The sequence below is a fragment of the Neopelma chrysocephalum genome, unplaced genomic scaffold (genome assembly GCF_003984885.1).
Source record: "Neopelma chrysocephalum unplaced genomic scaffold, ASM398488v2 Primary Assembly neopelma1_97873, whole genome shotgun sequence".
Classification (NCBI taxonomy): domain Eukaryota; kingdom Metazoa; phylum Chordata; class Aves; order Passeriformes; family Pipridae; genus Neopelma; species Neopelma chrysocephalum.
In genome coordinates this window covers 1-27,492 of record NW_020926202.1, presented here as the reverse complement: position 1 = coordinate 27,492, position 27,492 = coordinate 1, and the positions used below count along the sequence as shown (strand labels likewise).

The 27,492-nt window shown below is 41.7% G+C and overlaps 3 protein-coding genes across 11 annotated transcripts; all 3 read right to left on the bottom strand.

Moving 5' to 3' along the window:
- Positions 1–206: 206 nt before the first annotated feature.
- LOC113961996 (putative ribosome-binding factor A, mitochondrial) lies at positions 207–8,981 on the bottom strand. The gene is made up of 7 exons (XM_027672796.1): positions 8,851–8,981; positions 7,731–7,773; positions 6,921–7,097; positions 5,572–5,684; positions 4,293–4,377; positions 2,539–2,609; positions 207–878 (listed from the first exon to the last, which is right to left on the bottom strand). Exons 1-7 carry the CDS (start codon positions 8,979–8,981, stop codon positions 488–490), a joined length of 1,011 nt encoding a protein of 336 aa, XP_027528597.1. The 3' UTR covers positions 207–487.
- Positions 8,982–9,392: 411 nt separating this feature from the next.
- On the bottom strand, positions 9,393–14,558 carry LOC113961995 (probable 2-ketogluconate reductase). Of its 4 annotated transcripts, none has more exons than XM_027672794.1 (7): positions 14,470–14,506; positions 13,965–14,230; positions 13,055–13,439; positions 11,977–12,148; positions 10,788–10,966; positions 10,133–10,229; positions 9,393–9,750 (listed from the first exon to the last, which is right to left on the bottom strand). In XM_027672794.1, exons 3-7 carry the CDS (start codon positions 13,434–13,436, stop codon positions 9,597–9,599), a joined length of 984 nt encoding a protein of 327 aa, XP_027528595.1. In that variant the 5' UTR covers positions 13,437–13,439; positions 13,965–14,230; positions 14,470–14,506; the 3' UTR covers positions 9,393–9,596. The 4 variants fall into 4 exon arrangements, with proteins under 4 accessions (XP_027528595.1, XP_027528593.1, XP_027528596.1 ...); XM_027672792.1 differs by having other exon boundaries at positions 13,946–14,230; positions 14,470–14,505; XM_027672795.1 differs by lacking the exon at positions 13,965–14,230 and having other exon boundaries at positions 14,470–14,558.
- Positions 14,559–15,919: 1,361 nt separating this feature from the next.
- On the bottom strand, positions 15,920–27,483 carry LOC113961994 (probable 2-ketogluconate reductase). Of its 6 annotated transcripts, none has more exons than XM_027672791.1 (7): positions 27,189–27,482; positions 26,361–26,457; positions 22,676–23,060; positions 20,838–21,009; positions 18,689–18,867; positions 18,343–18,473; positions 15,920–17,515 (listed from the first exon to the last, which is right to left on the bottom strand). In XM_027672791.1, the coding sequence occupies exons 3-7, from the start codon at positions 23,055–23,057 to the stop codon at positions 17,459–17,461; spliced, it is 921 nt and encodes a 306-aa protein (XP_027528592.1). In that variant the 5' UTR covers positions 23,058–23,060; positions 26,361–26,457; positions 27,189–27,482; the 3' UTR covers positions 15,920–17,458. The 6 variants fall into 6 exon arrangements, with proteins under 6 accessions (XP_027528592.1, XP_027528591.1, XP_027528586.1 ...); XM_027672790.1 differs by having other exon boundaries at positions 18,377–18,473; XM_027672785.1 differs by lacking the exon at positions 15,920–17,515 and having other exon boundaries at positions 17,524–18,473; positions 27,189–27,483.
- Between the last annotated feature and the right edge of the window lie 9 nt (positions 27,484–27,492).

Genomic DNA, 27,492 nt, shown 5'->3' with positions numbered 1-27,492 from the left:
CTTTCAGATTTGTAATTACTGGCCATAATTCCAATGAGTTTCACCTTGTAGAAGGAGTTCCCTCCTATAGACTGGGTCCTCTAGAGAATACCCTGTCCTGGTCTTTGTGGGCTGAAGCCTGAACAGCACTGTCATTATTTTGCTTCCTTCTTCCTTCCTGACCTCAGAATGACACCATCACTTTGTGATAAGAAAAAGGCATCTTCTTGCAATATAGAAACCATAATTTTATTGGAAATAATCAGCACAACTGCAAGAAGTTTTACCTCAGTGCTGCAATTGGTGTATGTTATTATAAAATTGCTCTCTTGTTCAAAGTTCCACAACTGTAGCAGCTTGAAAGGTGCTTAACAGAATGTCACAAATGGCATTTTTGTTTTTCTTACATATGGAAGTGGTAAACAGGTAAACAATCTTTCAGTATCTATGGCAGTCTTTTTCTTTTGCTATTGGTATCCTCCATTTTGAAGGGAGTGGCTTTTTCACTTCATTTCAGTTTGTCAGCAGGATGACTTAAATGTTTGTCATCATCCATCTCCAATTCCTTTACTTCTTCCTCTAATTCATCCTCCAACTCATAGTCTGAAACCGATCCAGTGTTATCATCCCAGTAATCAGCCTCATATTTGTCCAGTAAGTATTTCTGTGGTGTAACGTCATCATCATCAGGATTCTTTGCTTTTCTCTTTCTCATTTTCTTCTGAATCTTAGAAAGCTGCTGCTCCTGCTCTTCTGTCCAGGGAATACTTTCTGTATGTCTTGACACTTTCAGTCTTTTATAGTCCATTATCTGTTTATTCAGCAGTTCATGATCAATACCAAACAGATTAGACCGTGTGGGTGGCCCTGAAGATTGAGTTGCTGAAGAGAACAGTTTACTGTGAAAAAGAAAACAAATATTGGGGGTTTTCCCTCTGTGCATATTTCAAGGGGTACTGCTAATTTTGACAACTTGAGTAATATGGAAATAAACTGGAGTTTTCAGTTTGACTTTATAAATTCCCTGTGTTCAGCACTGTGCTACCCATGTTACGAAGGGAGAGATACCATTGTGTCTTATGTCCGAGGACAGTCTGTGTATAAGCCTGTCAGCCTGTCAACACATTTAATGGGGGAAAGCCAATAAAACAATGACATTCCAGATGAAACTGCTTGTCTCTTGAAAGAGGTGTACACAGGTAACACAGTGAACACTGGACCTGGGAGCCCCAAGGAACTTAAGACTTCTTCCCAGCTCTTCCAAGAAGTGACAAGCAGCAGCCTGTGCCCAAAAGACATCAGACCCATGTATATATGACACCTTATGCTGAACTTCAGTATTTCCACAAGACACAGAAGAAGATGTTAGGTGCCATGTGGGAAATCTGTCAGCAATGACTTCCCACAGGAAGCTATTTCTGATTTGCCCCGATGAACCATCCTGTGAGACGCCAGGGCACAGAAGGCATTTCTACCAACAGACTGCAGCACCCAAGTACAAAGGCTGTTGGCTTTGAGAGCATCCAGTCCACAAAATCACTATTCCAATAGATTGTTTAGCCCTATCTCTCAACAGCCAAAAATCCCTCACAGAAGAACGCTAAATTAACTTAGGGAGATTTGTCAGTAAACTTGTAACTCACGTATAACACACCAAACTTATACCAGAAAAAAATGGCCAAGTAGAGGAGCACTGGTATTCTTATGAGAAAATTACTAGCAAGCAACAAATATTACTGCTGCAAGGCATTTTTTAAAAATTTGATTATCATAAACAACATCAAGTCTTGGAATCTTAGAAATTCTACATTTATTTCCCTCATAAAAATCAAGATATTAATACCAGAACAAGTATTGGGTCTGCAAGTAACAAATCTGATGACTATGTCACTCAAGGTATAGACATGAAACACAGCTGATTTCTAAGACTGTGTTCTGATACCACCTTATGGGTGCCTCTGAAAGAATACACACTGTGCTGTTACAAGTGACAATTCAGTCATTCTCCACAGTTTTACAGAGGTTCACTTATATGTAACAAAATAGACCTTCCTTTTCCATATTTTGCAAAGCTGTGGTCAGACCTGTGTACAAGAACCAATGACAAAATAGCCTATGAAAATGTGTCTGCACTAAAATATGGAAGTAAATCAGAGCATACATAATAAGAAATAGTCTCCCTTAATTTTAATAAATGGGTGTAACTTTGGTAAAGAAACTAAGTCACAAAATAAAACGTCATCCTCTACATTTAATTTCTGGGATGATTACATACCAGTTTTGTCCTTGGCTATTCTGTAGTCTCTTACATCAAAAAAAAAAATCAATAAAAAAATCTTATCTCTTCAAAAGGTGAGATACTTTTCTGGTAAGGTCTTCCAAACAGACTCTCTCTCTACTTTTTATTTCTTCATAACATCATTTGCTGAACTCTGAGATAATAAAAACGTACATATCTAATCAAAATATACTTTCTGTCATGTGAAATGATACCCAATTTAAGTTGGCCAACAAAGATGAAAATGGGCACTTGTACAATTCTGATACAAAAAGATTCACCTTGAATCATTTTCAAATATTTCTTCTTCTTCAGGAGGTCCAAAATCAGCAATTGCCAATAAGTCCTCGACCTGTAAACACATGAAGGCAACACATTTTAATGATCCTATATTAAATCTACTTTGTTCACACCTACAAAAGAAACAGACAAGCACCTAGTAGCAAATATTTGATTTTCTACATGTTTGAAATATTTAGCAAAACCATTTTAAAATAGCCTCCTCCATCATTCCAATAAGCCTGGAACAGCTTCCACTCTTTGCCTGGGAAGTTTGTGTCAAAGTGTAATGTATCCAGGAATTCCTACGAAGGTTTTTGCCTTGTACATTATAAACAGTTGGCTAGGGCTTGTGTGACATGTAATTTTTGGTTTATTTGTTCTCTTACTTCAGTCTTGCGAATCCTTTTTCGTAACATCCTTACAATGAGATTTTTTTTCATCTCTTCCCACTTACTGCAAGTTTGCATTTCTATTACACGTAATTATGGAGTTCCCAGCTTCCTTTAACATGGCACCTATCCAGTAAATGCTACAAATCTAGTATATTCAGTGCTTACAGACTGTATATAATTGTGAAAATTTGGTCTCATCTGAAATTTTTATTGCAACTTTTCTTTACATTAATTCCCTTCTAATTCAGTGTATTATTCTAGGAGTTTAATTGGATGGCCTTTCCTTGACTTCTGAAACTTAAAAATTAGGTTCAATTACATTATTTCAAGCCCTGTTACTTGAATCTGTGGTTGACATAAATCTGATGAATTGCAAAGTGGGAGAAGATGATCCATCTAAGTGCTTTCCAGTGTCATTCCCTGACAGAAGCAATATAAGGAGGGTTTTTACTTGTCTTGTGTGAAACCCTGAATTTTTTTGACCACAGAAAGTTCAAGCAGTTCACTGCATTTCTAGAGAGTCTAAAGCTCTTGCTATTCTTTCCAGCCCTGCTCACACACACTGCAGGAGCCCATAAGTCACTAACAGTAATTAATTGGTTGTAATAGTAACACATGTAAGAATAGGGCGCTTCAGGGCACAGAAATGTGAACACGTTCTTTTCAACTTCTATTCACATCAACAGCTTAAGGAGACTTTTTCATTAAATTCTACTCATTGATGTCATTCTTCTGTTCTGGAAATCTCACTATTTAAGAGATCTCTCTTCACAGTCCTAATGACAGCAAATTTCTAGGAAACATCATTGTCTTAGTAATACTTCAAGTAGTTAAAACTATCAACACCTTGATAGAAAATGTGAAATAGTAAAAATAATTTTAAAAGTGAAGGAAAAAATGTAGTATGAGGAAGCTTACATCCCCCATGTAAAGATCTGCACTTCCCTAAAAACATTTTAACAATTCACAGATGGAAAAAGACTGGGGGGGAAAAATAAAAATAAACAAATCACTGGTTAGATTCACTGGAATTTTAAATCAGGTAACATTTAAAATGTGGAAGAAAGCTCTTCCAACCTCATTTCTATTATCATGTACATCAGGCAACCCTATACTATTCCTTAAAATGGTAATTAAATTTTTTAGAATTTCTTTATTGACCTAATGATACAACCTACAATTCTTTTACATTGTATAGAAGCCTCAACCTTACTAAAGATTGTTTGTTAAAGTGCTTTGGAACTTGAAGAAGAAAGGGTACAGATAAAGAGTGATTTTGAATATAGATTGGTAGAGGAATTGAATGATCAGCTCTCTCCTAAGTCACCGTATTTGTACACTGAGTCAAAGAATAGAATTACCTCTTTCACAGCTGCAGCTTCTTTGTCTTTTATAAATATTATTGGGGGTACATTTCCTACAATCTGCTGACTCTTCAGAAGATACCTGGCAAAAATACAGCATTCATCAGTATGAGCATCAGTAGAGCATCTCCAAGACAAGTAAAATGTGTTAAATTAATTCTAGCAGTACTGCACATTAAAGATATGGTTTGCAAAACTTACAGTCTGATGGGTAGCTATTCAAGTTAGTGCTAAGCAATACATCACTGCAGAATCCCAATTTTGAATGCATAACATACAAAAACTACCAGCTGCAGGTCCCACTGAGTATTGATGACATTAGTATTGATGATAATAGATTGGTCTCTATCTATATGCACAGGTGTTTCCCCACTTCATTTGGCATCCTTATCCCCACTGTATGGGTGAGAGCAGTGGGGGATAGAGCCCTCAGAGCAGAGCAAGACAACTAATCCTACTGCAGAAAGGACTGAAAGGACTCTCCTTGTCTTCTTCCCAGCCAGCAACTTTCCTTTTCAAAGAGTGGAAGCTGTTGGGAGTAGAAGAGAGCATTGTGCTGGAGCAGGAATTACATAGCCTAGGGAAACACGTGGAAAGCAAAAGGCTTTACAAGTATGCTCCTATGCCACCTTCCACATGGAGTTAAATTCTGAACTTCCAACCGATAGCAGAGGGGAAGCAAGAAAGAGGGAGAGACAAAAATCTCAATAATACCCTGAAAACTTCCTGGACGCTGGACTCTGTGCTGAAAAAATGGGTAAAAGCATCACAATACATGGTAGTATCCTGAAATTTTTTTTTAATTGGTGCTGTGAAGAATTTCTGTAAGATTAGTCACCCCTTCTGGAGGTCTAAATTGTCCCTAGCAATCAGAATTGCTCAATGAATCTGTAAGGAGATACTTGGAATTGCCAGTTCGTTGTGTAGCATGCTGTTCTGGCCTTCTGTCACTCAGAGCATGTCCAGGCCCACCACCTCTAGTACAATGGAGTGAAACCTCATCCACACTCCTCTTGCTTTCTGCTCAGCCCATTCCAGTCCTGGGAAAGCACAGAAGCCAAATAAGCCATCTGTGCTCTAGCAAGAGAATACGCAGCTTAGTCTGTCGCAGCCACCCTTCCCTGTGAGGCTCATCACAGGAGGTGCTCTGATTCTAAGTATCTAGAAACCTAAAGCATCTCAATAGGTCAGATATAGACTGTTAGAAATCCTTAAGAAAAGGCACTAGTCCATGGCTATGAATTTATGCAGTGGCCTGTTTATCCCACAGCAGTACCGTATACGTGGAGCGCTCTTCCGCAGCACACTTTCCACATAACTTTCTTTCTCCATAGTAGCAGCAGGATTCCAGTACACACGACATGCTGAAAAATTTGATGACAAGGACACCTATAAAAAGGCAAATATGTCTTTAAAATTATATATATACACACACACACTTCATGTACAATGAAGTATCTGATGGACTGCAGAAAGCCTACTAGAAAATTTCTTCTGATAACAGAAGTAATGATATTGTACCAGAATCAGCTCAGGAGTAAATCAGGACTGACCTACTCCCTGCCATGTCCCAGTGCAGCACAACTAAGCAGTTATAAAATCTGTATTATATCTGGAAGAAGGTTGTTTCTTTCTCTCTCTCATGTTATAAGTTGTTTCAGTTACAGCAGTGCTTCCTGAGAATGCTGTGGCTTGCCCACACCAGCCAGTATTTTTATGTGCAGACGTGCAATCCAAGTTAGACAAGCAACCCTCAAAGCCCTAAGAGACAGAAATATTATATGAATGAAATATTATATTATATGAGCCAAAAGACTCATTTTGCCCATGTAATTTTAATCACTTGCCTGAAGATGGAACAAATTCAGCTCGCAACAACATCTATTTCAGTCACAAATGACAAACCTTTTCTTGTAGATGCAGCTATGATGTGCAATTTTTTCCCATCCTTCTAATAAGTCCATCATGCTTTTAAGCCAAAAACTAGTATAATTTAGTCTTTACAGAACAGCATATGTGGAAGATAAAAACTACAGACAACAAACAAGAATGTGGAAACTGACTTAGTTCCTGAATCAGAGGTTTAATATCCCTTTCAAACCCACAAATCACAGCATTAGCTACAATTAGGTACAAATCCCAAATCTTTCTCGAATCTTGCTTGACAATGACATTTTCTTATGCTTGCCTTTTTTCTGAACTAAGCTCATCCCTCACTTAGGTCTTTCGCCTGTAATATTGCTGGTGAGTGACACAAGGAAGTAACAACTCTCACGCAGCTACAAGAAGAAAAGACTCTTGGAAAGATACTCTGGTAAAACCAGACTTCTAATGAAAAGTCAAGGCAAAGAGTTTTTGTCTGAGAAACAGGGAAAAAAAAGTCATACCAGGAGAATAACCATTTAGTTTGCCTAAGATGCATTTGCACTAGAGAGGCAAAGGTCTACTAAGCCAGGTACAACAGTGACAAAGCTCTCCCAGTGTGTACTCCAGAGCCTGATCTGGCTGCATTCTGCCGCATTAGAAGCAATGCAGTAAAACTCCCCCTGCCCACATCACAATGCCCATGCTGACCTCATGGCACAGCCAGAGTGGCTTAACACAAGATGTAGCTTTGGCACTTGCCTTGCAGATTTCCAGCTTGAGATCATAAAATTCTTGACTGACTTCACAGGTAGTCACCATCTGTGACATAGCTTTATGAATAAGACCATTCAAGACTCTGCAGCGTATGTTATCTTCTTTCCTAGTTTTTGTCTGCTCATTTTTCATTAGGGCATCCAACTTGGTTGGTTTATACATCTTAAAAAACAAACAACACATTAATCAGTAGTTACACACTTGTACTAGGTAACTATATACAGTTCTATGCACTCTACTAAGTATGCTCTTAGAATGTCATTATTGCAGCTGTGATGGTTTTATATAGGTCTTATGTATCAAGTGTTTCAAAAAAGAATATTTCTGTTCATAAAATCTCTGACTTTCGTGTCTTACAGTCTAAGTTTCTTAAGTTTCCTTACTATTTTGTAGCAAGTTATACAGGTTAATAAATCTGTTTTCTAAAATACAGCATGTATTGACTGAAAAGCATTGCTTGTTTGAAAAACAAACATTAAAAAACTTTTTCACTAAACTAAGCTTGTAGAAGTTTTAACATAGATCAGTTCTCTGCAATGTACTCAAGAGCATGCAAGAGAGCATTGATGCTGGTACAGATGAAAAATCAATACAGAGGAAGAAACAGCCCTGGGGAGCCAAACTGCTTCTCTGGATGGCAATCCTGGCATGTCACAGTGAAACTAGAGCACCAGTGTACATTCACAAAATTCCGCCATTTCTCCCTCAGAAAATGCTTTTCCCAAGGTTGAAATCAATGGCAGAAGCACAAGTTTTTTCCTACTGGAACATAGCACCTTAGGAGCTTGCACTTACCATTTTAGATCCCAGGGTAGGGCTGTCATACCAAAACTTCTTTCTTTTGGAAAAAAGAAAGGAAATCAGCTTTATCTTTCAACAGCTCAGAGAAACAATGTGTAATTAAAATGCCACCTCCCTGAAGGCACACACCACCACCTAGGTTTTCATGCCCACAAGTAGTTTTCCCCCCAGTTGGGGTGCAGGAGCAACACTTCCCATGCACATAGACAGCAGGGGGAGGAGGGGGAAAGAATAAAGTTTCTTCAGAGTCACAGAACCATTAAGGTTGGAAAATATCACTAAGATCATCGAGTCCTACCATTGACCCAGCACTGCCAAGTCCACTACCAAATCATGCCTCCAAGCACCACATGTACACATCCTCTGAACCCTTCCAGGGACAGTGATTCCACCACTTTCCTGGGGAGCCTATTCCATTGCTTGACCTTTCTTCCCTCTCAGTGAAGAAATTTTTCCTAATATCTAATCTAAACCTCCCTCAGTGCAACTTGAGGCCATTTCCTCTTGTCCTGGTGCTTGTAACCTGGGAGACCAATCCCCACCTGCCTATAACGTCCTTTCGCGTAGTTGTAGAGAGCGATAATGTCCCCCCGAGCCTCCTTTTCTCCAAGCTAAACGCCCCCAGCTCCCTCAGCTGCTCCTCATCAGACTTTTGCTTCAGACCCCCCAACAACTTCGTTGCCCTTCTCTGGACACGCTCCAGCACCTCTATGTCTTTCATGTACTGAGGGGCCGAACAATGAGCACAGGATTAGAGGTGCGGCCTCACCCGTGTCACCGTGTACAGGGGGCAGTCACTATCCCGGTCCTGCTGACCATATACTGCTGATACAGGCCAGCTGCTCTTCTCTTCCACCCGGGCACACTGCTGCCTCATGTTCAGCCGCTGCCGACCAAATAAGATCGGGGGTGACTTGGCACAACACCGAAGCACCGATATCAGAAGAGCCCCGCGGCACTGAAGGCGGTGCCCGTAGGGCGGCTCGGGGTGGGAGATTCCCCTTCGTGCTACCGGGGACCCCACAGCCCCCCTTGTCCCAGCGCCCACAAACCACCCCGCCAAGGCACGGCCCTGCCCGGCCCAGCAGGAGGGCCCCGCCGGCCCCGCACCTACTTGTTCTTGCGGAGCATTTTCCGCAGCAGCAGGTTCCTGGAGGCGCCCAGGGCGGCGGAGCCGTGCAGTGCCCGGCACCACCGCGGCACCGCCACCGCCACCGCCGCCGCCGCCGCCCGGGCGCCCCACATTCCGCCGCGGCGCCCGGCCCAGCCCGGCCCGGCCCTACCGAGCTCCCGGCTCCGGCGGCGGCTCCCCCTGTCGGCGCGGCGGCCTGGGCCAGCCCCGGAGGGGGAGAGGGAAGGAGGGGGAGAGGCCGAGCCGCCCTCGGTCACGGGCCAACCTGAGGCCCGGGCAGGGGGAAGGCTCGCACACACGCAGAGCTGAGCCCCGCGCTGGCGCAGCTGTGCAAAGCTCGGTGTCTGGAGAGGGAAAATGCACCCAAAGGTCAGGATTGCTGCGTGAGCGGCTGGAGCAGCCGCTCGAACACGCCTGGCTGTGCCAGGCGGTTCCTCTAAGTCGCGATTTACACGTTCCTTTAATTCGGTGTTGCATCCATGAGCAATTGTAGGGGGATGTGCGCAAAATAAATGACACTGGTGCAAGACTGGGGTTTTTCATTGAAGGTCACGACAAAATACTGCAGGTTTTCCACACAGAATTGCTGTCTGTTATTTAAACAAATTAAACATTATATATTTTATCTGTATAATACTCATGGGATAATTACATGAAAAGTGATCGAATTACTGTTTTGTCACACTAGGATAACCACTTAATGGCATTAATGCTAAGTGCAAGCCACGTTATGGCAACACTTCATGAGGGATAGGAAGACCTGCAAGGCCCGCCTGTATGCTTTCTGTCATTTCCTCCATCATAATGCGGCGTGTCTTCTTGGTGGCACTTCCGATGTGTGGAGTTATTATGACATTCTTCATCTTTAACAAAGGGTGATCCCTGAGAAAGGAAAAGAAATGCCGAGCTAGTCACTCACAGCATATTCGTTATCTATTTCATCACCCGCAGGTAAGTCAGGGAAATATTTCAAATAATTATTAAAAAAAGCGCCAAACAAAAACAATTGCATGACCCAAGCATACTCAGAGCAGTTCAAAGTGCTGCCTAGGTTGGTGGGGTTTTATGCAACGTATCCTCCAAATGAGTCATGTGATTTTTGTTTGGCTGGGACAGAAGGATTGGGGACCTGGTTTCAGCAGTCCTAGTGCACATACATCATATACTCATACTAACAAAATCACGCAACTTCTCATGTGCTCACAAAATTTTACTCAGTTTGAAACTCACACATACACTCATTTTATTTAAGTACATGTCCTACCTTGGCAAAGGTTCAGGGTATGTCACATCCAGAGCAGCTGCCTTAATAACTTTGTTTTGAAGGGCTTCCACCAAAGCATCCTGATCCACTACCAGACCTGGGTTACAGTAAGAAGGTTATGTTTATTTTCATATTCTGTACTGTTCTCTTACCATCCTTTTGGTCACAGTGGTCAGGCAAACAGCAGGGCTAGCCATGATCACAATGCAGAAGCAGCAGCAGAGTGTGATGGAGGGGGAGGAGGAAGCTTGGGTGTGTGCATCAGTGTTGAACAGTCAGGAATTAGCAGCATGAAACAAAGTATAGTCCAGGCTTTATAGCAGGCTGTGCCACCATAATATTATTATTATTATTATTTATTATTAATGTGCAACAACACTGCATTAAATAAATAAAAAGCTTAAGTAGGAGGTTATGTAAGTATACATGGGCTTCTAACACTCCAAGCTCACTAACATTTCAGAGACTTGCTTGCTCGTTATTATGGGAACACTCAAATGTTTTACTGCGATATGACCACAGGCATCTAAATAATCTAGTAATCAGAGCATTTGTGGAAAATTTTAGAGTGATGGACTCCATATTAGAGTTGGGTTTTCCCAGGACTTGTCATGCCAGCAAACCTCAATGCAGTTTTGTTTATGTCACACCTCACCTCTGCTAATATTAATGAGAGTAGCAGTGGGTTTCATCAGCTCCAGCTCCCTCTTCCCAATCAGTTTGTGTGTCTGTGGAGTTAGGTTCACAGCCAGCAACACAAAATCTGACTGCTGGAGCAAATCATCTATCTTCTTACAGTAAACAGCTCCAACGGCACTTTCTTCTTCCTTTTTTCTGGGGGGAAAAAGCCAAAATTTAACTTCAGTACACAAGAAACAAGAAAAAGATCAAATCACCCTTAGAGAAAAAGTTTCTTAATTGTTTTCTTCGCTCCACAGTGCAAAGCAGTTAGCTGGTTATCTGACTGAAATTCAGTAAAGACAAATGTTAAGCTGTTTCCCACAATACCAAGTGAACTGTACACAAACGTGCAGTTCTATATCTGTAGGGATGGAAAGTAAGAAATGAGTATCATGTAAATGCACTGAATGAATGATAAAATAAATTAATTTGTATCACACCTTCTGGTTGTAACAGGGATTTTTTTCCAATCCAAAAGCAAGACTGGTGTATTACAAGAATTGCCTTCTCTGGGAAAAGTAACTCATGTGAAAATTGCTGAGGAAACCCACAAGACAGAGCAGAGGTTAAATCTTCAGAAATTTGTGTCAGCAGCAGCCTAATTTCTCTGTGCAGCAGTGCTGATTCACTGAAACCACAAGCACAGCAGGACCTGCTAGTGCATTTGATCTCTATCAGGACAAGTCTGGGGCATGTACTGCTCTCATCAGATTCCCGCAAAAGAATAGGATGGGATGGACCTGATGGGAGCACAGGGGCAGAGAGCACATAGACCTCAGCTAGAAGACAGTAAACAGACTGGCAAGTCTGGCTTTTCATTATCAGCTGGCTCTGGAAGGGTGAGATGTCTCTGCCTGAATCCCTGCCTCACCTAAGTTGCAGGAGTTATGTCCTCCCAGACAGTTTTCTCCTTTCCTTAGTCTACTGTAATGTCACCACCATGACAGGCAGGATCAGGGAGTCCCAACTCACAGGGAGACCAGTGAGATATATCTCTCCCATTCCTTGCTGACTTTCTTTCTGTATAAACTGGGAAATTAATGACCATCCTGAAAGAAGTGTATGTATTTTGGCACTTAAAGAGCTCAGTGAAAAGTGAAAGCATAGTGAAAGGTACAAATAACGTTTAAAAGCAGTTGCCACGGAGCTGCAACCAGCTTTACCTCTGACTCCTGTTGTGATACAAAATCTTCATTTCAAAGGCTTTGGCTCTTTCAGCCACTTTGTAACCAATGGTGCCCATTCCCACAATCCCCAGGGTCGCTCCAGAAACCTCAGCCCCCAGCCAGTCAGCAGGGAAATGCTCTGTGTCAGGGGAGACTGCCATCTCGTAGCCTTGGAGGAGGAAAAGAAGGAAGTATGTCATTTAAAGGATGTTCTGGCATCTGGTTACTTTTTTTCCCACTTTTTGTTGTAGGACAAGCAGAAGTACAGAAGCAGCAACAAAATGTCATCGTGTTTCTGGACAAAAAGTGAATAATACTGCACTGTACATGACTGCTGACTGATTTCTTGCTTAGGATGGAAACATATCCAGCCTCTCTTTGGCAGACAAGGGAGGTAAGGCCAAAGCAGCAACCTCCCTTGGATGTACATCACACACCCTGCCCATCATCTCTCTCTGCCTGCAGTACAGATTATTGCACAACTGAAATGCACCTCAGCTTCTTATTCATCAGCAGGGGTAATGAAAGTGGCAGTGCCATAGATGTCACTGACATTGTAAATACTGAATGGTGGAACTGATGGATTAGTTGTGGGATCATCAAGACTTTTAGGAAGGCCGTACCATGCCCAGCAACCTTGAAGATACACCAAGGTTGGCAAGGAAAAGAAACACAGAGCATGGTGGACAGATTTCTGGACAGCTTGTTTGTGATAACTCACATACATGGCAGCGTGGCAAAGACAGGTTTCAAGCCTCCTTGAAAATATCTCCTTTTAATCCCCTTTTATTATAACTTGAAAAGCAAAGCTGAAGTGAACAAAATCAATGAATAAGTGGCTGTGGGCTGAGGGAGAAGAGGCCTGAATTTAGGGCTGTCTGAAGAAAAAACACATCTACCTTGCTGATATGCCTTTTTGGAAATGCAAGTTATTGTTAATAAGACAGATAACTTTTTCCTTGTCCTGCACTTTCCACATTTCTACTTTTAAGCTTACCTTTGCATCAGCACACACTTTCTGCAGGTTTTGAAGTCACTTTTTCTATAAAAACACTAAAGCCATTTCAGTTATTACCTTCCACAAGTCTCCTGGAAGATGCCAGCATCAGAGCCATTCCCAGGTCTGCAGTGTCAGTGGAAACAATAAATGGAGTGTTGGACACTTTCACACCAAAGCTAGAGAGGAGGTTCAGGTCCAAGTGATCTATTCCCACTCCAGAACTTGCAACTATCCTCAAGTTCGGCAAGCTCTGGAGCAGCTCTTTGTTAACAACTGGTTTGTGATACCACATATAAATAGCTCTGATCTTTTTGCTGAGAAATGTCTTATTTTCAAGATATTCTTTCATGGTGATGAGATGAAAATGTTTCTGCAGAAATCCAACATGGTCTTCATATACTCCATGCATCCCTCCTATACAGTCAATTAGCACATAAGGCAGTTCCTGACCCTCCATGCCCTACAAAAGCAACGAGAACCAAAAGGACATGGTTTTAAGCAATCCATTATAGCGGTTTTTTATTAAAAACCAGGAATTGATTGGCTTCATTACATGCTGTTTTCCCACTATGGAAGAGCTGGCTAAAGATAATTACTCCCACATGCAGGAATTTTTCAGTTCTTACTGTGTTATTCAGAAGGATGTTCAATTTCTATATAATCTTGTTAATAATACAAGAAAACATTGTTTCTGGCATGCCAACTATGCTGACACTTAGACAAATGAGTTATCAGGTGTTACTCCTGTTTAATATTCAATATTTAAAGGCCAAAGTCTTGATAATTTGAGAATGTGGCCATGTAAGTGGAAGGGTATCCTTTAACCCCCAAGTTCTGCCTTTGATTGCCACTTCTGCAACTATATTCAACAATTAGCACTGATGAGATTATCTCAGGAAAAAAATCTCATTTAATGTTAACAGAGCTATAATTTGTCAACTACGAACTTTGGAATTATCGAGTTACTTCCTGAACATAAGTTTACCCTTTCTTTTTTCGGTCTCCTTCAGTATCCTCACAACTCTTCACTCTGCCGACTCCGGAAAGAACCAAGTCTGTCATCACAGGTTAGAGACGGGAGACCCGCAGCTGCCCATCAGCCCAAGGCAAGGCGCTCCCGCACCGCTCCCACACCGCCAGGCCAGCGCCTCCCGCTCTTCCCCCGACCTCACGGAGAGTATTCCCGGTCCAGGGCCGGTCGAGCCCTGGCTCGAGGTGTTTGCAGCTGTCTCGGCCGGCCTGCCAGTGAGACTAAAGATACGAAGGAGCTGGAGCGGGAGGGGAAGGGCTCCGTCCGGCCCTGAAGGACGGGGGGTCGCAGAGGACCGCGGGAGCTCCCCGTGCCCAACACGCTCGGTGCTACCGACGATGCCACCGATCCCCCCGTGGGGCCGCGGCCACCAGAGTCGAGGGACCTCGGCGGCCGCCTGGTAGAGGCGCTCCCGGTACCCGGTTCGGGGTCCCGCAGTCCCGCCGCAGCTCTCACTCACCCTGCCGGCCCCGCTCGCCGCCGCCGCCGCGTCCGAGCCGCACCCCCGGAGAGCAAGGGCGGAGCGGGACTCGCCGCGCCCAGCCGGGACTGCCTGGACACCTGCACCCCCGACCAGGCTGAGCGGGGAGGAGAGGCGGTGCAAGGGCGCGGGAGGTGCACCCCAATCCCTCGGGAAGCCGAGAGACAGCAACGGGAGCTCGCAAATGGTTGTGTGTTTTTAAAAAAGTGTGTAGTGTTTCTGCGCTATTTGTGATTTCAAAATAAAAGACATTTTGCATTAATGCCCAGCACACTTTTTCCCCCCACATTGTCTTCAAAGGCCAGCTGTGGTCTGGTCTCTCTGTTGGTCATTACACATAGTCATTGCACAGGAGTTAATGTGGGACGAAGAGTTGTCTCTGACTGGCAAACACCAGTGACAGCTCTCACTGCACACACGAATGTTTTTTCCAACCTAAATGATTCTTGGAATATCCTCAAAACCTCTCTTTGAGAGTAAACCAACTGGGCCAGGCTTAGGTCCTTAGGCACTACAGCTCTTACCCCAGCCATAGGCAGTCCTGTGTGTATGCCAGCTAACAAATGCATGAAAATTTTCCTGACAAGGTTACTTGTGCTGTAGATCATAGAATGGTTAGGGTTGGAAGAGACCTTAAAGATCATCTAATTCCAACCCTCCAGCTGTGGACAGGAATGCCTTTCACTAGACCAGGTTGCTTGAAGTCTCATCCAACCTGGCCTTGAACACTTTGAGGGATGTCCCTCAACCTCTCTGGGCAACCTGTTCAATGCTTCACTACGCTCTGAGCAAAGAATTTCTTCCTAATATTGAAACTAAACTTAACATCCTTCAGCTTAAAGCCATTCCCCCTTGTTCTATCAGTACGTGCCCTTGTAAAAAGTCCCTCTCCATCTCTCTTGTGGGCCCCTTTTAGATACTGGAAGGCTGCTATAAGGTTATCCTGGAGCCTTCTCCAAGCTGAACAACCCCAACTCTCTCTGCCTTTCCTCATGGGAGAGGTGCTCCATCCCTCTGATCATCTTCATGGTCCTTCTCTGGTCTCACTCCAATAGGTCCATGTCTTTCCTGTGCTAGGCACCCCAGATCTGGACACAGCACTCCAGGTGGGTCTCACAAGAGCAGAGTAGAAGGGCAGAATTACCTCCCTCAACTTCCATCCCTGGAGATGGAGGCCGGGAAGTACAGCTTCAGTACTGGGTTCACTAAGGTTGCATTGAAGTGATCCCCCTTGCTGGTCAGCAGCCACTGGAGAGGAGGCCTAGCTTCTGCGATGACAGCAGCTCAGGAGCCGGGACACACCACTGCTGTAGGCACCAGGAATCCCTCTCCTTCCTTCCACACTAAGAAATAACCAGCCATGGGGTGCTGCTGTGTCTCTCCTGACTACTGTAGTGCTTTTAAAAGAATGGATTACAAAATCCTATCATCTTGAATTCTACCAAATACATTTTAATATGCTGAACATTAAGGCAGTCAAGATTAATACCAAATCCTCTATGAAATTACTAATAAAAAGATAAAATATAATAACATTTCATAGTAATTATATAAAACCATATATTGTTCTTGTTATACTGGTAATGATTTTTAGTATGATTTCCTTCCATGAATTTCAAGTTCAGACAGTTAAAGCAAAAATTCATTAACTAGCAAGATGGGGTTACAGCATATTAACTAGATTCTTAGTTAAGTCTACTTAAATTTTCTTCCTTAAAAAAACCCGAACAAACTATAAAATGTTTACACATTACCTGTTTCATATCCAAAACTTCCAAACTACTTTGCTGATAAGATGTAATAGGTGATCTTTTAACTTACTGCTCACTGTTACCTGAGATCAAAGGACCACTGTTAAGTCCCTCTCAAAGTTATTCTCCCTATGAATTGAGAATGGAGGCCTATCTACACATTTTAGTTCTGAAGGAAAAAAAAAAACACTGAAAACACAACATGGGAGTTTTTTCCTTTGTATATCAAATCAACAAATTTGAATGAAGGAACGATTTGTTAGAGGAGCCAAAAAATAATAATTAAAGGCATGTTACTCTTTTTTAAGTAAAAATCCAGGACATACCTATCAAATGTGAAGAAAATGGATGTGTTATGTGGTTAGATGTGGAGAGAATCAGATGGCTTCAAAGTTTTTTTGTGCAACTTGAACATCTAATTTTAAAGCTATGGTTCAGGAGCTGATACATCTCTATTGGAGATATATCTGTATAGCAACATATGTGACAGAAGAAGTCAATTGTACCGGAGCACTACTATGTTCTAATTAGGTTTAATTTGTAGAGTACCTTATAGACCTCCATGTAGTCTGTTAAGCTAAATCACATTGTGTTGCTGTGTGCTATTAGTTTTCTATAATAGAAAGGGATCTGTTATACCAGCATTGTACAGAGCACTCTGAAATAGGTCTGTGGCTATGTGGAGAGAAGTATTGCATAGTCCGTGAACTTCATCCCATCATTAAATATTACCACTGGCGTCCACGTAATCCTGCAGGGTGAGCTGATGCCTGCAGTGTTAATAAGGTGCTTGCACAATAACTACTTCTTAGATTTAGGCTTTTGAAGTATTGCGTTACCCTAAAAGACTTTCATGCAACATAATGTATACATTTCCCAGCTGGGTTGTATAGACTAGCTTAAGTATGAAACTGGACAAGGACATAAATTTCCTATGTCTACATTATGTGTTATAAGGCAGTATTATATGTGATGAGGCAAAAAAAGCTGAGGCAGGAAATCTATATTCATGAGCTTGAAATAGGTTTGTCTTAAGGGAAAAAACATAAGAATAAAAACCTTTAGAGCTGATGGGGGAAAGAAAATAATAAAAAGAGATGTGTTATCCTTTTGCACATCAACTAGGGAGCACTTCACTGGGCATGGGGAGACCATTTAGAGCTGCTAGTATGTTTTCAACTGCTTCCTCTGTTATCATGGAAGTGGCCTTGTCTGTTTTAATGCCGAGGTGAGGCGTTATAATGACATTCTTTAATTTTAACAAAGGATGATCTCTGGAAAAAAAGAAAAAAGAGTTGTTATCTACTGTTGTTCATCCAAATATAGAGGACTCCTACTTTAGCTTTTGCACTTTATTTGAAGTTAATTTGACATAACAAGTCCCACTTAGAACCACAGAACTTGATCACCTGTGTTGAAGTAATTTTGGACTGTAAGAGGACACCTTAAGAGTTTATACTGTGCTCTTTTCTCCAGAAACAGAGTTTTGCCACTAGGCAGCAATTCAAACTATGTCAAAAGAGAGGATTAAGTCCTTCTGACATATTCACACTACACAATGGTCTGAGCTGTAGTTATTCATTCCCACACAGGCATAACAAGACCAAACTCCTCCCAAACCCAAAATGCAGCCAGCACAATTAACTCTGAGAGGCACCATCCTGGTAGAGGCATCTTTTTACAGAAGCCAAGCAGCCTCTGGGCCCAAGAGGTCTACAGTACTTCAGCCTCATATTGTGGAAGGAAGCCTGTGGGGAAGGACACCTCGGGGCAATGCAGCAGGTCTCAGAAGAGATGGCTGAAGCAGCTTTCACCCATTCATAGCAAGTTGCACCTTCTAATAAAGCAATTTGCAAGTGAAGCACTGCTGCAGCTTCACAGGGTGATTGTACTGAGGTGGTCTAATGCTCTCCCTGCCTCCTGCTGATTTCTGGCACCCAGGCTTCCCCTTGGCCTGTTATCAGCCCCAACATCTGGTCTGCATTCCATTCATATTCACGGCACTTTTATCCAAACCCCCATTGCAGGGCAGGGAGGGGGTGGCTGCCTCAACCAGGTCCCTGCCTGCTGCAGGGATACCTTCAGCCTCAGCAGGGCTCACCCATCCTTTCCAAGAAATAAGCAGAGATGACAACCTGGGCAGTGGTTCTGGGTAGGTGACATCCAAAGCCGCGGCCCGGATAACACCAGTCTGCAGAGCCATCATCAGCGCCTCTTGGTTAACTACTGCACCTGGTTTGGAATAAGAGTGTCTCTGAGTGCAACTTGTGTTGCAGGTAATGAGCTCAGAGTGAAAGGAGAATGGAGGAGGAGAGAGAGGAATTTTTGCCATGCCCAATCTGTCCTCGCTATGTGCACCACCTGCGCAGTAGCTGCAGCACAGTGCTGTGTGCACACAACAGGAGCTGGCCCATGCTTTCTGGCCAGTCAACTGTTCTGGACGGTACCTCGGCTGATGTTAACGAGAGTAGCTGTGGGTTTCATCAGCTCCAGCTCTCTTTTCCCTATCAGGTTGCGTGTCTGAGGTGTCAGGCTCACCACCACCATCACAAAATCCGCCTGCTGGAGTAAGCTGTCTATCTTTTCGCAGTAAGTGGCACCAACAGCTTGCTCCTCTTGTGCTTTCCTAGTGGGAGGAAAAGTATTTCAGGGCATCAGTCATGAAAATATTCTCTTCATTCATGCCACCAGTATACAAACGAAAGGATCTGATTATCACATCCATGTAGCAAATAGGTGGCAAATTTAGGCTCAGCTGGATGTTTAGACCCTTCTGGAAGGCTTCAAGCCCTACAACAGGGGATGGATTGCATGCCTGCCTCTCAGCCACTGCAGTGCAGAGTGCAGGGGCTTCTTATAAAGTCTGCAAATGGACTAAGGCTAAGCACTGGAGCAGATGGCACCACATGGTCCATTCTCCAGGATTCCCAGTGGGGAAGGTGCTCAAACCAGAGCAGTGTTATTCACCAGAACTCATGTCATCCTGTTGGCACCCTCAGTAAGCCTGTCATTTTTTCATGAGTGAAATCAGTGAGGCAGCTCTTTGCCAGGCTTCTGGCTGCCCCAGGACTTCTACAGAGTTAAGTGTTCAGCCGAAAAGTTACCAAAGTAGAGAGAGATTTTTAGTTTTAATTTTTCACAATAAAAAGGAATACTTGCTATTTCTCCCATTCTTTGTAAATTTAGCTTCCTGAACTTTGGGACCTAAAGAAGCAATGACAGGAGATCCTGTGTACAATTTTCTGCTCCTGATTGCAAGAGAAGGGCTTTGAGTTATTTCCTCCCTGATCTAGAAATAAAGAGGTCACACTAAGAAAATAACTTCAGAACTTTGGATCATGTGTCTCCTAACACATGCACTTCATTGGTTTCTTTCAGTGTACAGGTCAATAACCAGAGAATAAGTAGGAACAGAACAGACTGGAACTACAGCCAATTTTGCAGCATGCAGAATGCATCTTGATTCAACACATAAGCTTGAAGTGTAAATGTACTTTAAAATAAAAAGGTTTTTAATTTCTATTGCACTGTACATTGATCATTCACCACAGCACTCTTACATAAATATTACTTTAAAGACTGAAAAATATTAAACAGAGTGAGTTAGTGATGATCCATAGGGAAAAAAAAAAGATTTGTGCCTTTTGTTATATTTGTTTTGTGTGGCTTATGAAGAAATTCTGAAAGATCTTAAGGAGGGTGTTCACTAGTACTTTTTTTAATGTGAGTTTGCTCAGCTGTTTTTCTGAGTAACAGAAATGCCAAGCAAGGCTAAAAATATCTGGCCTCATTCACCCTTCTGATTTGACTAGGGCTAGCTAGAGCAGTGACCCTCCTTCTGCAGTCTGCATGTGGAGAGAATCACTGAAAGCCACATGTCCTAGCACTGCAGCTTCTCCCTTCAGTCAGAGGGAGTAAAGTTCTCTCAGGGTAGGTCATGATTTATAGCAGTGAATATTTGTTCTGCTTGTTGTCTGCACCTTGCCTGTTTGGAAGGGCCTTGAGTTATATGTGGGGATCTTGCTTGCTTTTACAGTGAAGAGCCCTTGTGCTGAATGTCTAACAAGGATCAGATTCCCAGACTCACAAGTTAGGAGGGGCCACAAATAAAAGGTGAAATAAGGTTAAATACTTGCTAAAATGGCTTGAGGAGAAAGAGGGTTTTCTCAAGAACAGCTCTCAAGTTAATCATATTGTGCCAAGTATATGTTTCTTAGTTTTCCAGACATTGAGTTTCAACAAGATCTCTCAAAATACGCAGTAAAAATAAACAAAAGGTAGAGTTATGTCTCACTATAGTATGATAGGATAAGAATAAAAAAAAAAGTATAAGCTTGATTTCCATTTTTCTGCTCATATCTGCAGGAAACCTTGAAATTTCTAATATAAAACCTCAATTAAGTTTCCAAGTGTTTAATCACCAAGTAACTCTTTACAGGACTGATTTAAGGCAACCATTCTTTTTTTTTCCTTTGTTTCAATCTTGGCCCTATTCCCTCAGTTTTTGCTATATTTCTGACATAATTCCTTGAAAAGAAAATACTGGCTACCTAGAAGAGAGTTTCTGCTGCACTTAAGGTCAGGACATATATTTACCTCCGTGTCCTGTTGTGGTACAAAATCTTCATTTCAAATGCTTTGGCTCTCAGAGCAATCTTATATCCAATGCGGCCCATGCCAATGATCCCCAGAGTAGCTCCAGAAACTTTAACTCCCAGAATATCAGCTTCACAGTAATCCACACTTGAAGAAATTGCAATGTGATGGACTGCAGGAAAAATACTCAAATATGAGAAGTGAATGGAGTCCAACACAGAGGAACAAGGCAAAAGAATCTGAACTTGTTGTGCTACTACAGCACACTTCTAATGATTACAAACACATGATTTTGTAGTGTCCTAGGTAACTCCCTAAAATATCATCTTTCCCTCCTACCTGTATATATGACATTCTCATTTATTCTTACTATACTACAAAAAGCCTTTTGATGTAATTTCTCCCAAAAATCCTTTTACTGTTTTAGACTCATGAAAATATTGCCCTGTTCTTCATCAACAATCAAAACAATTATTGCCAATAACAATGCAGAGTTTGGAAATGTCATGTAGAGAACACCACCAGATATTTGGTTTGCTTATTTAGAATAAGAAGAGGTTTCCTGTTTATATCTGTCACTCTCCTTTGAAAGAAAAGTGCAACTGCTTTAAAAATCACTGTGGTAATTTCCATAATTACCTGTTAAGCCTGCACAATTTTGGATAATTCTACAACACATAAAATACAGTTATATACACAAAGTCAGCACTTATTAATCTGCTAGGAAGATGACAAGCTTCTGATACTTCAGTCTTCTGATATTTCCAGCTTATCTAGAACATAAGCAGAATGTTGTTGAAGTATAAAAAAAAAGACTCAGGGGAAAAAACTCAGTCATGTGAGGGCAGAGCTGTCAGAAATGCCACCAGGGATAGTTTCTGTAGATGGGAACAAGAAATCAATCTCCCTTTTAATCTGTCTCCTCCTTGTGACATAGAAACAGATTTAGAGTGAGACAACCCTCCTTTGAGTTTCTATGAATGCTGTGGTGCAGGATTTGGCAAGTCAAAGTCAGGTAAATTTAATAGGATAAACCTGGGGGATCTTTTCCTGAAGCGGGAGGCATTCTAACAAAGGCAAGAGTAGGTCTATTTGGGGAAATAGCAAGAAAAAATTGTTGAAGAAACTAGAAAGGATGTTATAAGCAGAAAAGGGAGCAGACTGCTTTATTACTCTCTATTGCCCCTTAAATGCCCCAATTCTGCACCAATCCATTTCAGTCCCCAAGAATATGCCCATGCCTCTATCAGCATTGTGGGTCCCTTCCAACTTATTATTATTCAATGATTCTATATACCCTTGTTCTGCTTCACTGTTGTCTCAAACACTAATTTATTCTGCCAGCCTGTGGCTCCAGCGATTGTCTGATCTTGGGCATCTCCCTCTTTTGGTTATAGCATTGTAACACTGTCACATTGAAAAGCACATCTTATGTCGGTCAAATGTCATAGTCACTGAAAATGCACTGCTGCAGAAGGTAATTGAATTTAAAGTTTTTGTATGTAGAAAACACACATCAGTGTGTTGTTCACCTGTTCCAGTTTCTATGAACACTTGGTCCATAAAGCAGAAAGTTGTATTTAAATTATGTGATTAGATTCTGGTCAAGTTTTTTTCAACCCTGTGAAAACTAAATTCATACGATTTTATTTATATGTGGTTGAAATAAAGGTTATGTATGTCTATGTATAATGTAACAATTTAAGTACATTTATTATACTTATTTCACATTTTATGTGAAACTATGTGCACTACACATAACTCTATAAGAAAATTCAAGTTAATGGTAGGTAAACCTTGTATGACTTTTAGAAGTCACAAAAGAATTGAGATGTTACCTTCCACTAGTCTTCTAGCAGATGCTAGCAGCAAAGCCATCCCAGCATCTGCTGTGCTGCTGGAAACAGCACGTGGAGCATTAGCCATCTTCACACCAAAGCTAGCTATAAGTTTCAGATCCAGGTGATCCATCCCCACTCCTGAATTTGCAATCACTTTCAAGTTTGGCAGGCTCTGGAGAAGCTCTCGGTCAATGACTGGTTTGTGCCACCACAGATAGATTGCTTGGACCTTTCTACTTAAATGCTTCCTGTTTTCAAGCAATTCCTTCATGGTGATGAGGTAGAAATGTTTCCTCAGGAATGCCACATGGCTGTGCAGTATCCCACGTATGCCACCAATTTCATTTACCAAAAGCCCAGGTAGTTCTCCTCCTTCCATGATCTGCACAAAAAAGAGAGACACAAATCATCAGAGGAAAGACATGTAATTATTTCCAGACATTTTAAAGAATAATCACTGTCATGTCCTGTTTCATGACATCTATAGCAAGAGATCCTATAAACCATGTATTTAGATAGGAAAATAAGCAAACCAAGACAAGAAAGCAGCTCTTTTCAATATATATCTGTTATATACATACATACATGTGTACACGCACACACACACGGATATTCACACAATCAGGCCTGAACAAGTTCTGCCCTCCGTGGTCTCCAAGATTTCATATTACTGCTACCATGCTCAAAACACAACAATTACTTCTCATCAATTACTTAGCTTCAGACCATCAACAGTCTAGTGCAATAAATCTCCTTTGCTACCCCGAAATCAAAAATTACCTTGTCTAGGTAGTTTAGAAAAGTGTCAGACCAAATCTAGTTCATGAAAATAAACTGCACAGTTTCATCATGCACTTTGAGTTACCAGGTTAATTTTTAAATGTATCATTGCAGAGATTTTTGCAGTCTCCTGTCCTGGAGAGATCCCAGTGACTGCAGTGCTTTCTCTTGAGCCTATCATAAATTAACAAAATAATAGATGCTTAGGCAAGTGTTTTCCAAGAAGGACTTGTGCACTCAAAACTAGTTGATATTTTTGGTTTTTTTTCAGGAATCACTGACCATCTGGTTTTGGTTCCCAGAGGGTTTGTGAATTGACAGTTGCTTTGATTCTTTTTTTGGTTTTGTTTTTTTTTCTTTCTTTGTTTGTTTGGTTGGTTGGTTTGGTTTGTTTTTTGTTTGTTGGTTTGGTTTGGTTTTTTGTTGTTGTTTTAAATAGACTATTTATAGCTGCTTTGATTTTCTACAGCAATTTTGGGAAGAGTGGTGGGTAGAGTGTTCAAGGGCTGAAGACCTTGGAAACCCCTATAGCAATACTTTCTGTTGCCTTGTTAGCAGTATTTCAGTATTTGCATTTGAATGTCTAATTCTTGGTCTGTCTACACTTCCTGTGCTAAAACTTCATTTTACCATTCCTTCAAGAAGCCTGACTATATTGCAAAATAATAGAAAGGCTTTCTGACTTTAGGGGGGTGACAAACACTTTACTGAATTTTCTGACTTTGTTTCTTGCTCCTAGGAAAGAGAATGTAATAAAAAGCTTGGCCCTGGGCTGCAAATTAGGACTGACCACTTATTTCGCTTTAGGCTGTGCCCTCACCCATGTGATTTCAATGGTAGTTCTACCACTGTTTCATGGCCAGTCAAGATAAAAGCATCAATTTTTGTCTTCTTGGAGGAACAAAATCTCCTGGGATTTACTTTGTTTTTCAAAGGATCACCTCAGGAAAATCAAAGACACTTTTTCAATGATTGTCATTGCTTTAACGTATAGATGAAGCAGAATTCTTACATTAGGAAAAATTTAGGCCTACAATTACTTCAAAGGACATTTCTTCAGTGTTTTGGTATAAAAATAGAATATTGCAATATTGGCTGAAAAATGTGTCAGGATACAGTCAAATTTCTGCAGAGAATTAAAGCTCATTCATCTTTCATAGATTTGAGAGTGTTACACAAACTGCTTGGTGCACTTGCTTATCATTCTGTAGCAGCAAGTACTGGGAACAGAACAAGGGTATGCAACACCCCAATTTCGAAGCCTCGGGTTCAACCGGGAATATTACTTCTATTTAAGGCTTCAAAAGAACCAAACTTTCAGAAAGCCTTTGGTTCGTTATCACCTCGAATTCATGTCCAGAGGAAACAGTGCCACTCTTTCTCTAAGGGAATTTCTTTCAACTTAGTGAGAAAATAAACATTTTGGCAAAAGGTTTTACAGGGATAGCATACAAACAAGGTAGAAGTATTTCACCAAAACACCCAGCACAAAGGTTCAGTCCACAAAAGCACCCCTACAAAGTAACCAGTACACCAGCTTAGTAAACATGAGTCATTGGTTCTAAGTTACTCAAGGAAAACTAGAGTAAAGGAAAGAGTTAAAGAACTTTGAATAAAGGAAAGAGTAAAGGAAGAACAGAGATTAATAAGAATAGAGAAAGAGAAGAGAAGAAAGAGAATAAGAGAAAAATAGTTACAGCCGAGGATCCGATGGCTCACACAATGCCAGCCAGAGGAGAAACACCAGCAGGGTGAGCCCTGTGCTCCCGCATTTATAAGGTTCTGCTAGCCTGATCAAGCCTCGCAGGCGGGACATGCAGGTCACTGACCACTCAGTACTCCCCTGGCCAGAGTGAGGTGTGCTGTAGGCAATCACAGGCTCCCGGGGGCGTGGTGTGGGCTACCCGCGTGTCCTTTACAGGGGACAGCTGCCCCACGCAGGCGTCTGGCGCTGCCAAGTGCTTTCTGAGGGCGGGCCTGACCTTGTCCCCCAAGGCCCAGCCATTCCCCACCCCCCCACAGCAAGTTGCCTCCGACCCACATAAAAGTGTTACATAATCCAGTGAGATTTGAATCCAGTACGTCACAGAGTATTCCCTAACAGACTGAAGATATAAAAGTGCGTAACTGCTCAGTTAAAATCTTCAAACAAATCTCTTTTATTGGTTCTACTTTATTTTTCAGAATTGGAAATAACAGTACAGATCAAGTCTAGTGAGATGACAGTTTTGTAGTATCGTGACAAGCAGTGCAGGAACAGGTTGCTTTCTTTTTTCAGTTTAGAAGTGGTACTCTAAGAAACAGTGCCTTCCTATAAACAGGAGATTTAGTGGTATCATCTGGCACACATCATTTGGGAAACACTTCACTTGGAATGGGTTGGCCACTGAGAACAGCCAGCATATTTGCTATTGCTTCTTCTGCCATCATATGGATAGCTTGGACTGTTGCAGTTCCAATGTGAGGGGTTATGATTACGTTATTTAATTTTAATAGAGGATGATCTCTGTAAGAAACAGAAAGAACAGAATATGTTACACAGAGAACTTTGCTGCTATCCTATGCTAGCTGTGAGAAAGGGAACCTCAGGAAACAGCAGTGGCATGTTGAGATAAAAGGGCCCCAAGCACAGAACTAGCAGAAAGCTGTGAGAAGCTTGCTTACCCATTTCTTTTTTTTTCTCTGTTGGTCTTGTTGTCTTGCTTGTCAGTTAGGCTGGCAAAGAACTGACAGATGTGGGAAAGGTGAATACTTTGTCATTTATTTATGATTGTGTGAGATAGGCTGAGGTTTTGCCCTTACACAGTGAGAGAGGCTCCCCGTGGAGATCAAGATTATGACAGCATTTTGCACACAGTTTGAAACATTTCAGATTAAAAGAATGGGAAACAGGTTTCTTTACCTTGGCAGAGGCTCAGGGTATGTCACATCCAGAGCTGCAGCCCTAATAACCTTACTCTGGAGAGCTTCTACCAACGCATCTTGATCAATAACTGCACCTGTATTGAAATGAAATCTTGGTATCATGATGAGTTAATGAACACATTTTTATGGGGAGTAAGGAAAGGTCTCAAGGGTCTAGTGAGAAAAATTAGAGGATCTTCATCTTGTTCAGAAGCAGAATGCCTTTCTAACAACCATTAGCCAAACAAACCAGCAATTTTATTTATTAATCTTTAATTACAGAATGATTATGGTCCACTGCATGAGGTGTTTCTTGGGATGAGACCAGTTTCAGTCTTTTCCTCATTTTGACACTTCCTGTATTATTACAGACAAATCACGTAATCTCTTCATGCTTTCCACTCTTTTTCTCTGCTTTGTTTACTGAAACTATAATCTTTCTCATATGCTTGTTCAGTGCCAACAGATCTGTCATCCCTTTTGAGGCTTCCTTTCTACAAGCTATTCCAAATGTTACATAATGTTTTCCCTTGTACCTGTTCATCCTCGCTTAAGATAAACCTTTCAGTTACTTCCACTAAAAACCTTGTCTTTAGGATAAGGCCAAAGAGAACTGAACATCTGCTGAGCATCCCTAATTTCCACAGGACCTTTGAACACATAGCATATGGTCCACAATAAGTCACTCATTTGTAGACTGCCAGCTACTTCATGACTCAAACAGACGGATATCACAGACTGAGGTTGGAGAGGGGAACGTCAACATAATCAAACAAAACACAACCTTAAGAGTGGAGCTACAAACAGTTACTTCAGATCATCCTACCTCGGCTGATGTTTATAAGAGTAGCTGTGGGTTTCATCAGACCCAGCTCCTTTTTCCCAATCAGTCTGTGAGTTTCAGGAGTCAGGTTCACAATCAACATAACAAAGTCAGATTGTTGCAGCAAGTCTTCCATCTTCTCACAGTACTGGACACCAACAGCCTCTTCCTCTTCCTTTCTTCTGAAGAAAAAATGCACACCCCCTCAAACTGACGCAACTATTTCTAACTGGCTTCAACAATCAATTACCCCAGGAGAGATCCAGAACAGCACAGAGACTGAGAGGTTTAAGGACAAGTTTAAAGG

Coding starts and splice junctions, on each gene's coding strand:
- LOC113961995 (XM_027672795.1), bottom strand. CDS start 13,436: ATGGAGGGTCAGGAACTGCCTTATGTGCTAATTGACTGTATAGGAGGG. Junction 12,149..13,054: donor TTCCAGGAGACTTGTGGAAG/GTAATAACTGAA, acceptor TCCTCCTCCAAG/GCTACGAGATGGCAGTCTCC. Junction 10,967..11,976: donor TATCACAACAGGAGTCAGAG/GTAAAGCTGGTT, acceptor TTTTCCCCCCAG/AAAAAAGGAAGAAGAAAGTG.
- LOC113961996 (XM_027672796.1), bottom strand. CDS start 8,981: ATGTGGGGCGCCCGGGCGGCGGCGGCGGCGGTGGCGGTGGCGGTGCCG. Junction 7,774..8,850: donor AAAATGCTCCGCAAGAACAA/GTAGGTGCGGGG, acceptor TTTTTCCAAAAG/AAAGAAGTTTTGGTATGACA. Junction 7,098..7,730: donor CTACCCTGGGATCTAAAATG/GTAAGTGCAAGC, acceptor TTGTTTTTTAAG/ATGTATAAACCAACCAAGTT.
- LOC113961994 (XM_027672785.1), bottom strand. CDS start 23,057: ATGGAAGGAGGAGAACTACCTGGGCTTTTGGTAAATGAAATTGGTGGC. Junction 21,010..22,675: donor TGCTAGAAGACTAGTGGAAG/GTAACATCTCAA, acceptor TTTTTCCTGCAG/TCCATCACATTGCAATTTCT. Junction 18,474..18,688: donor TCTCGTTAACATCAGCCGAG/GTACCGTCCAGA, acceptor ATTCCAAACCAG/GTGCAGTAGTTAACCAAGAG.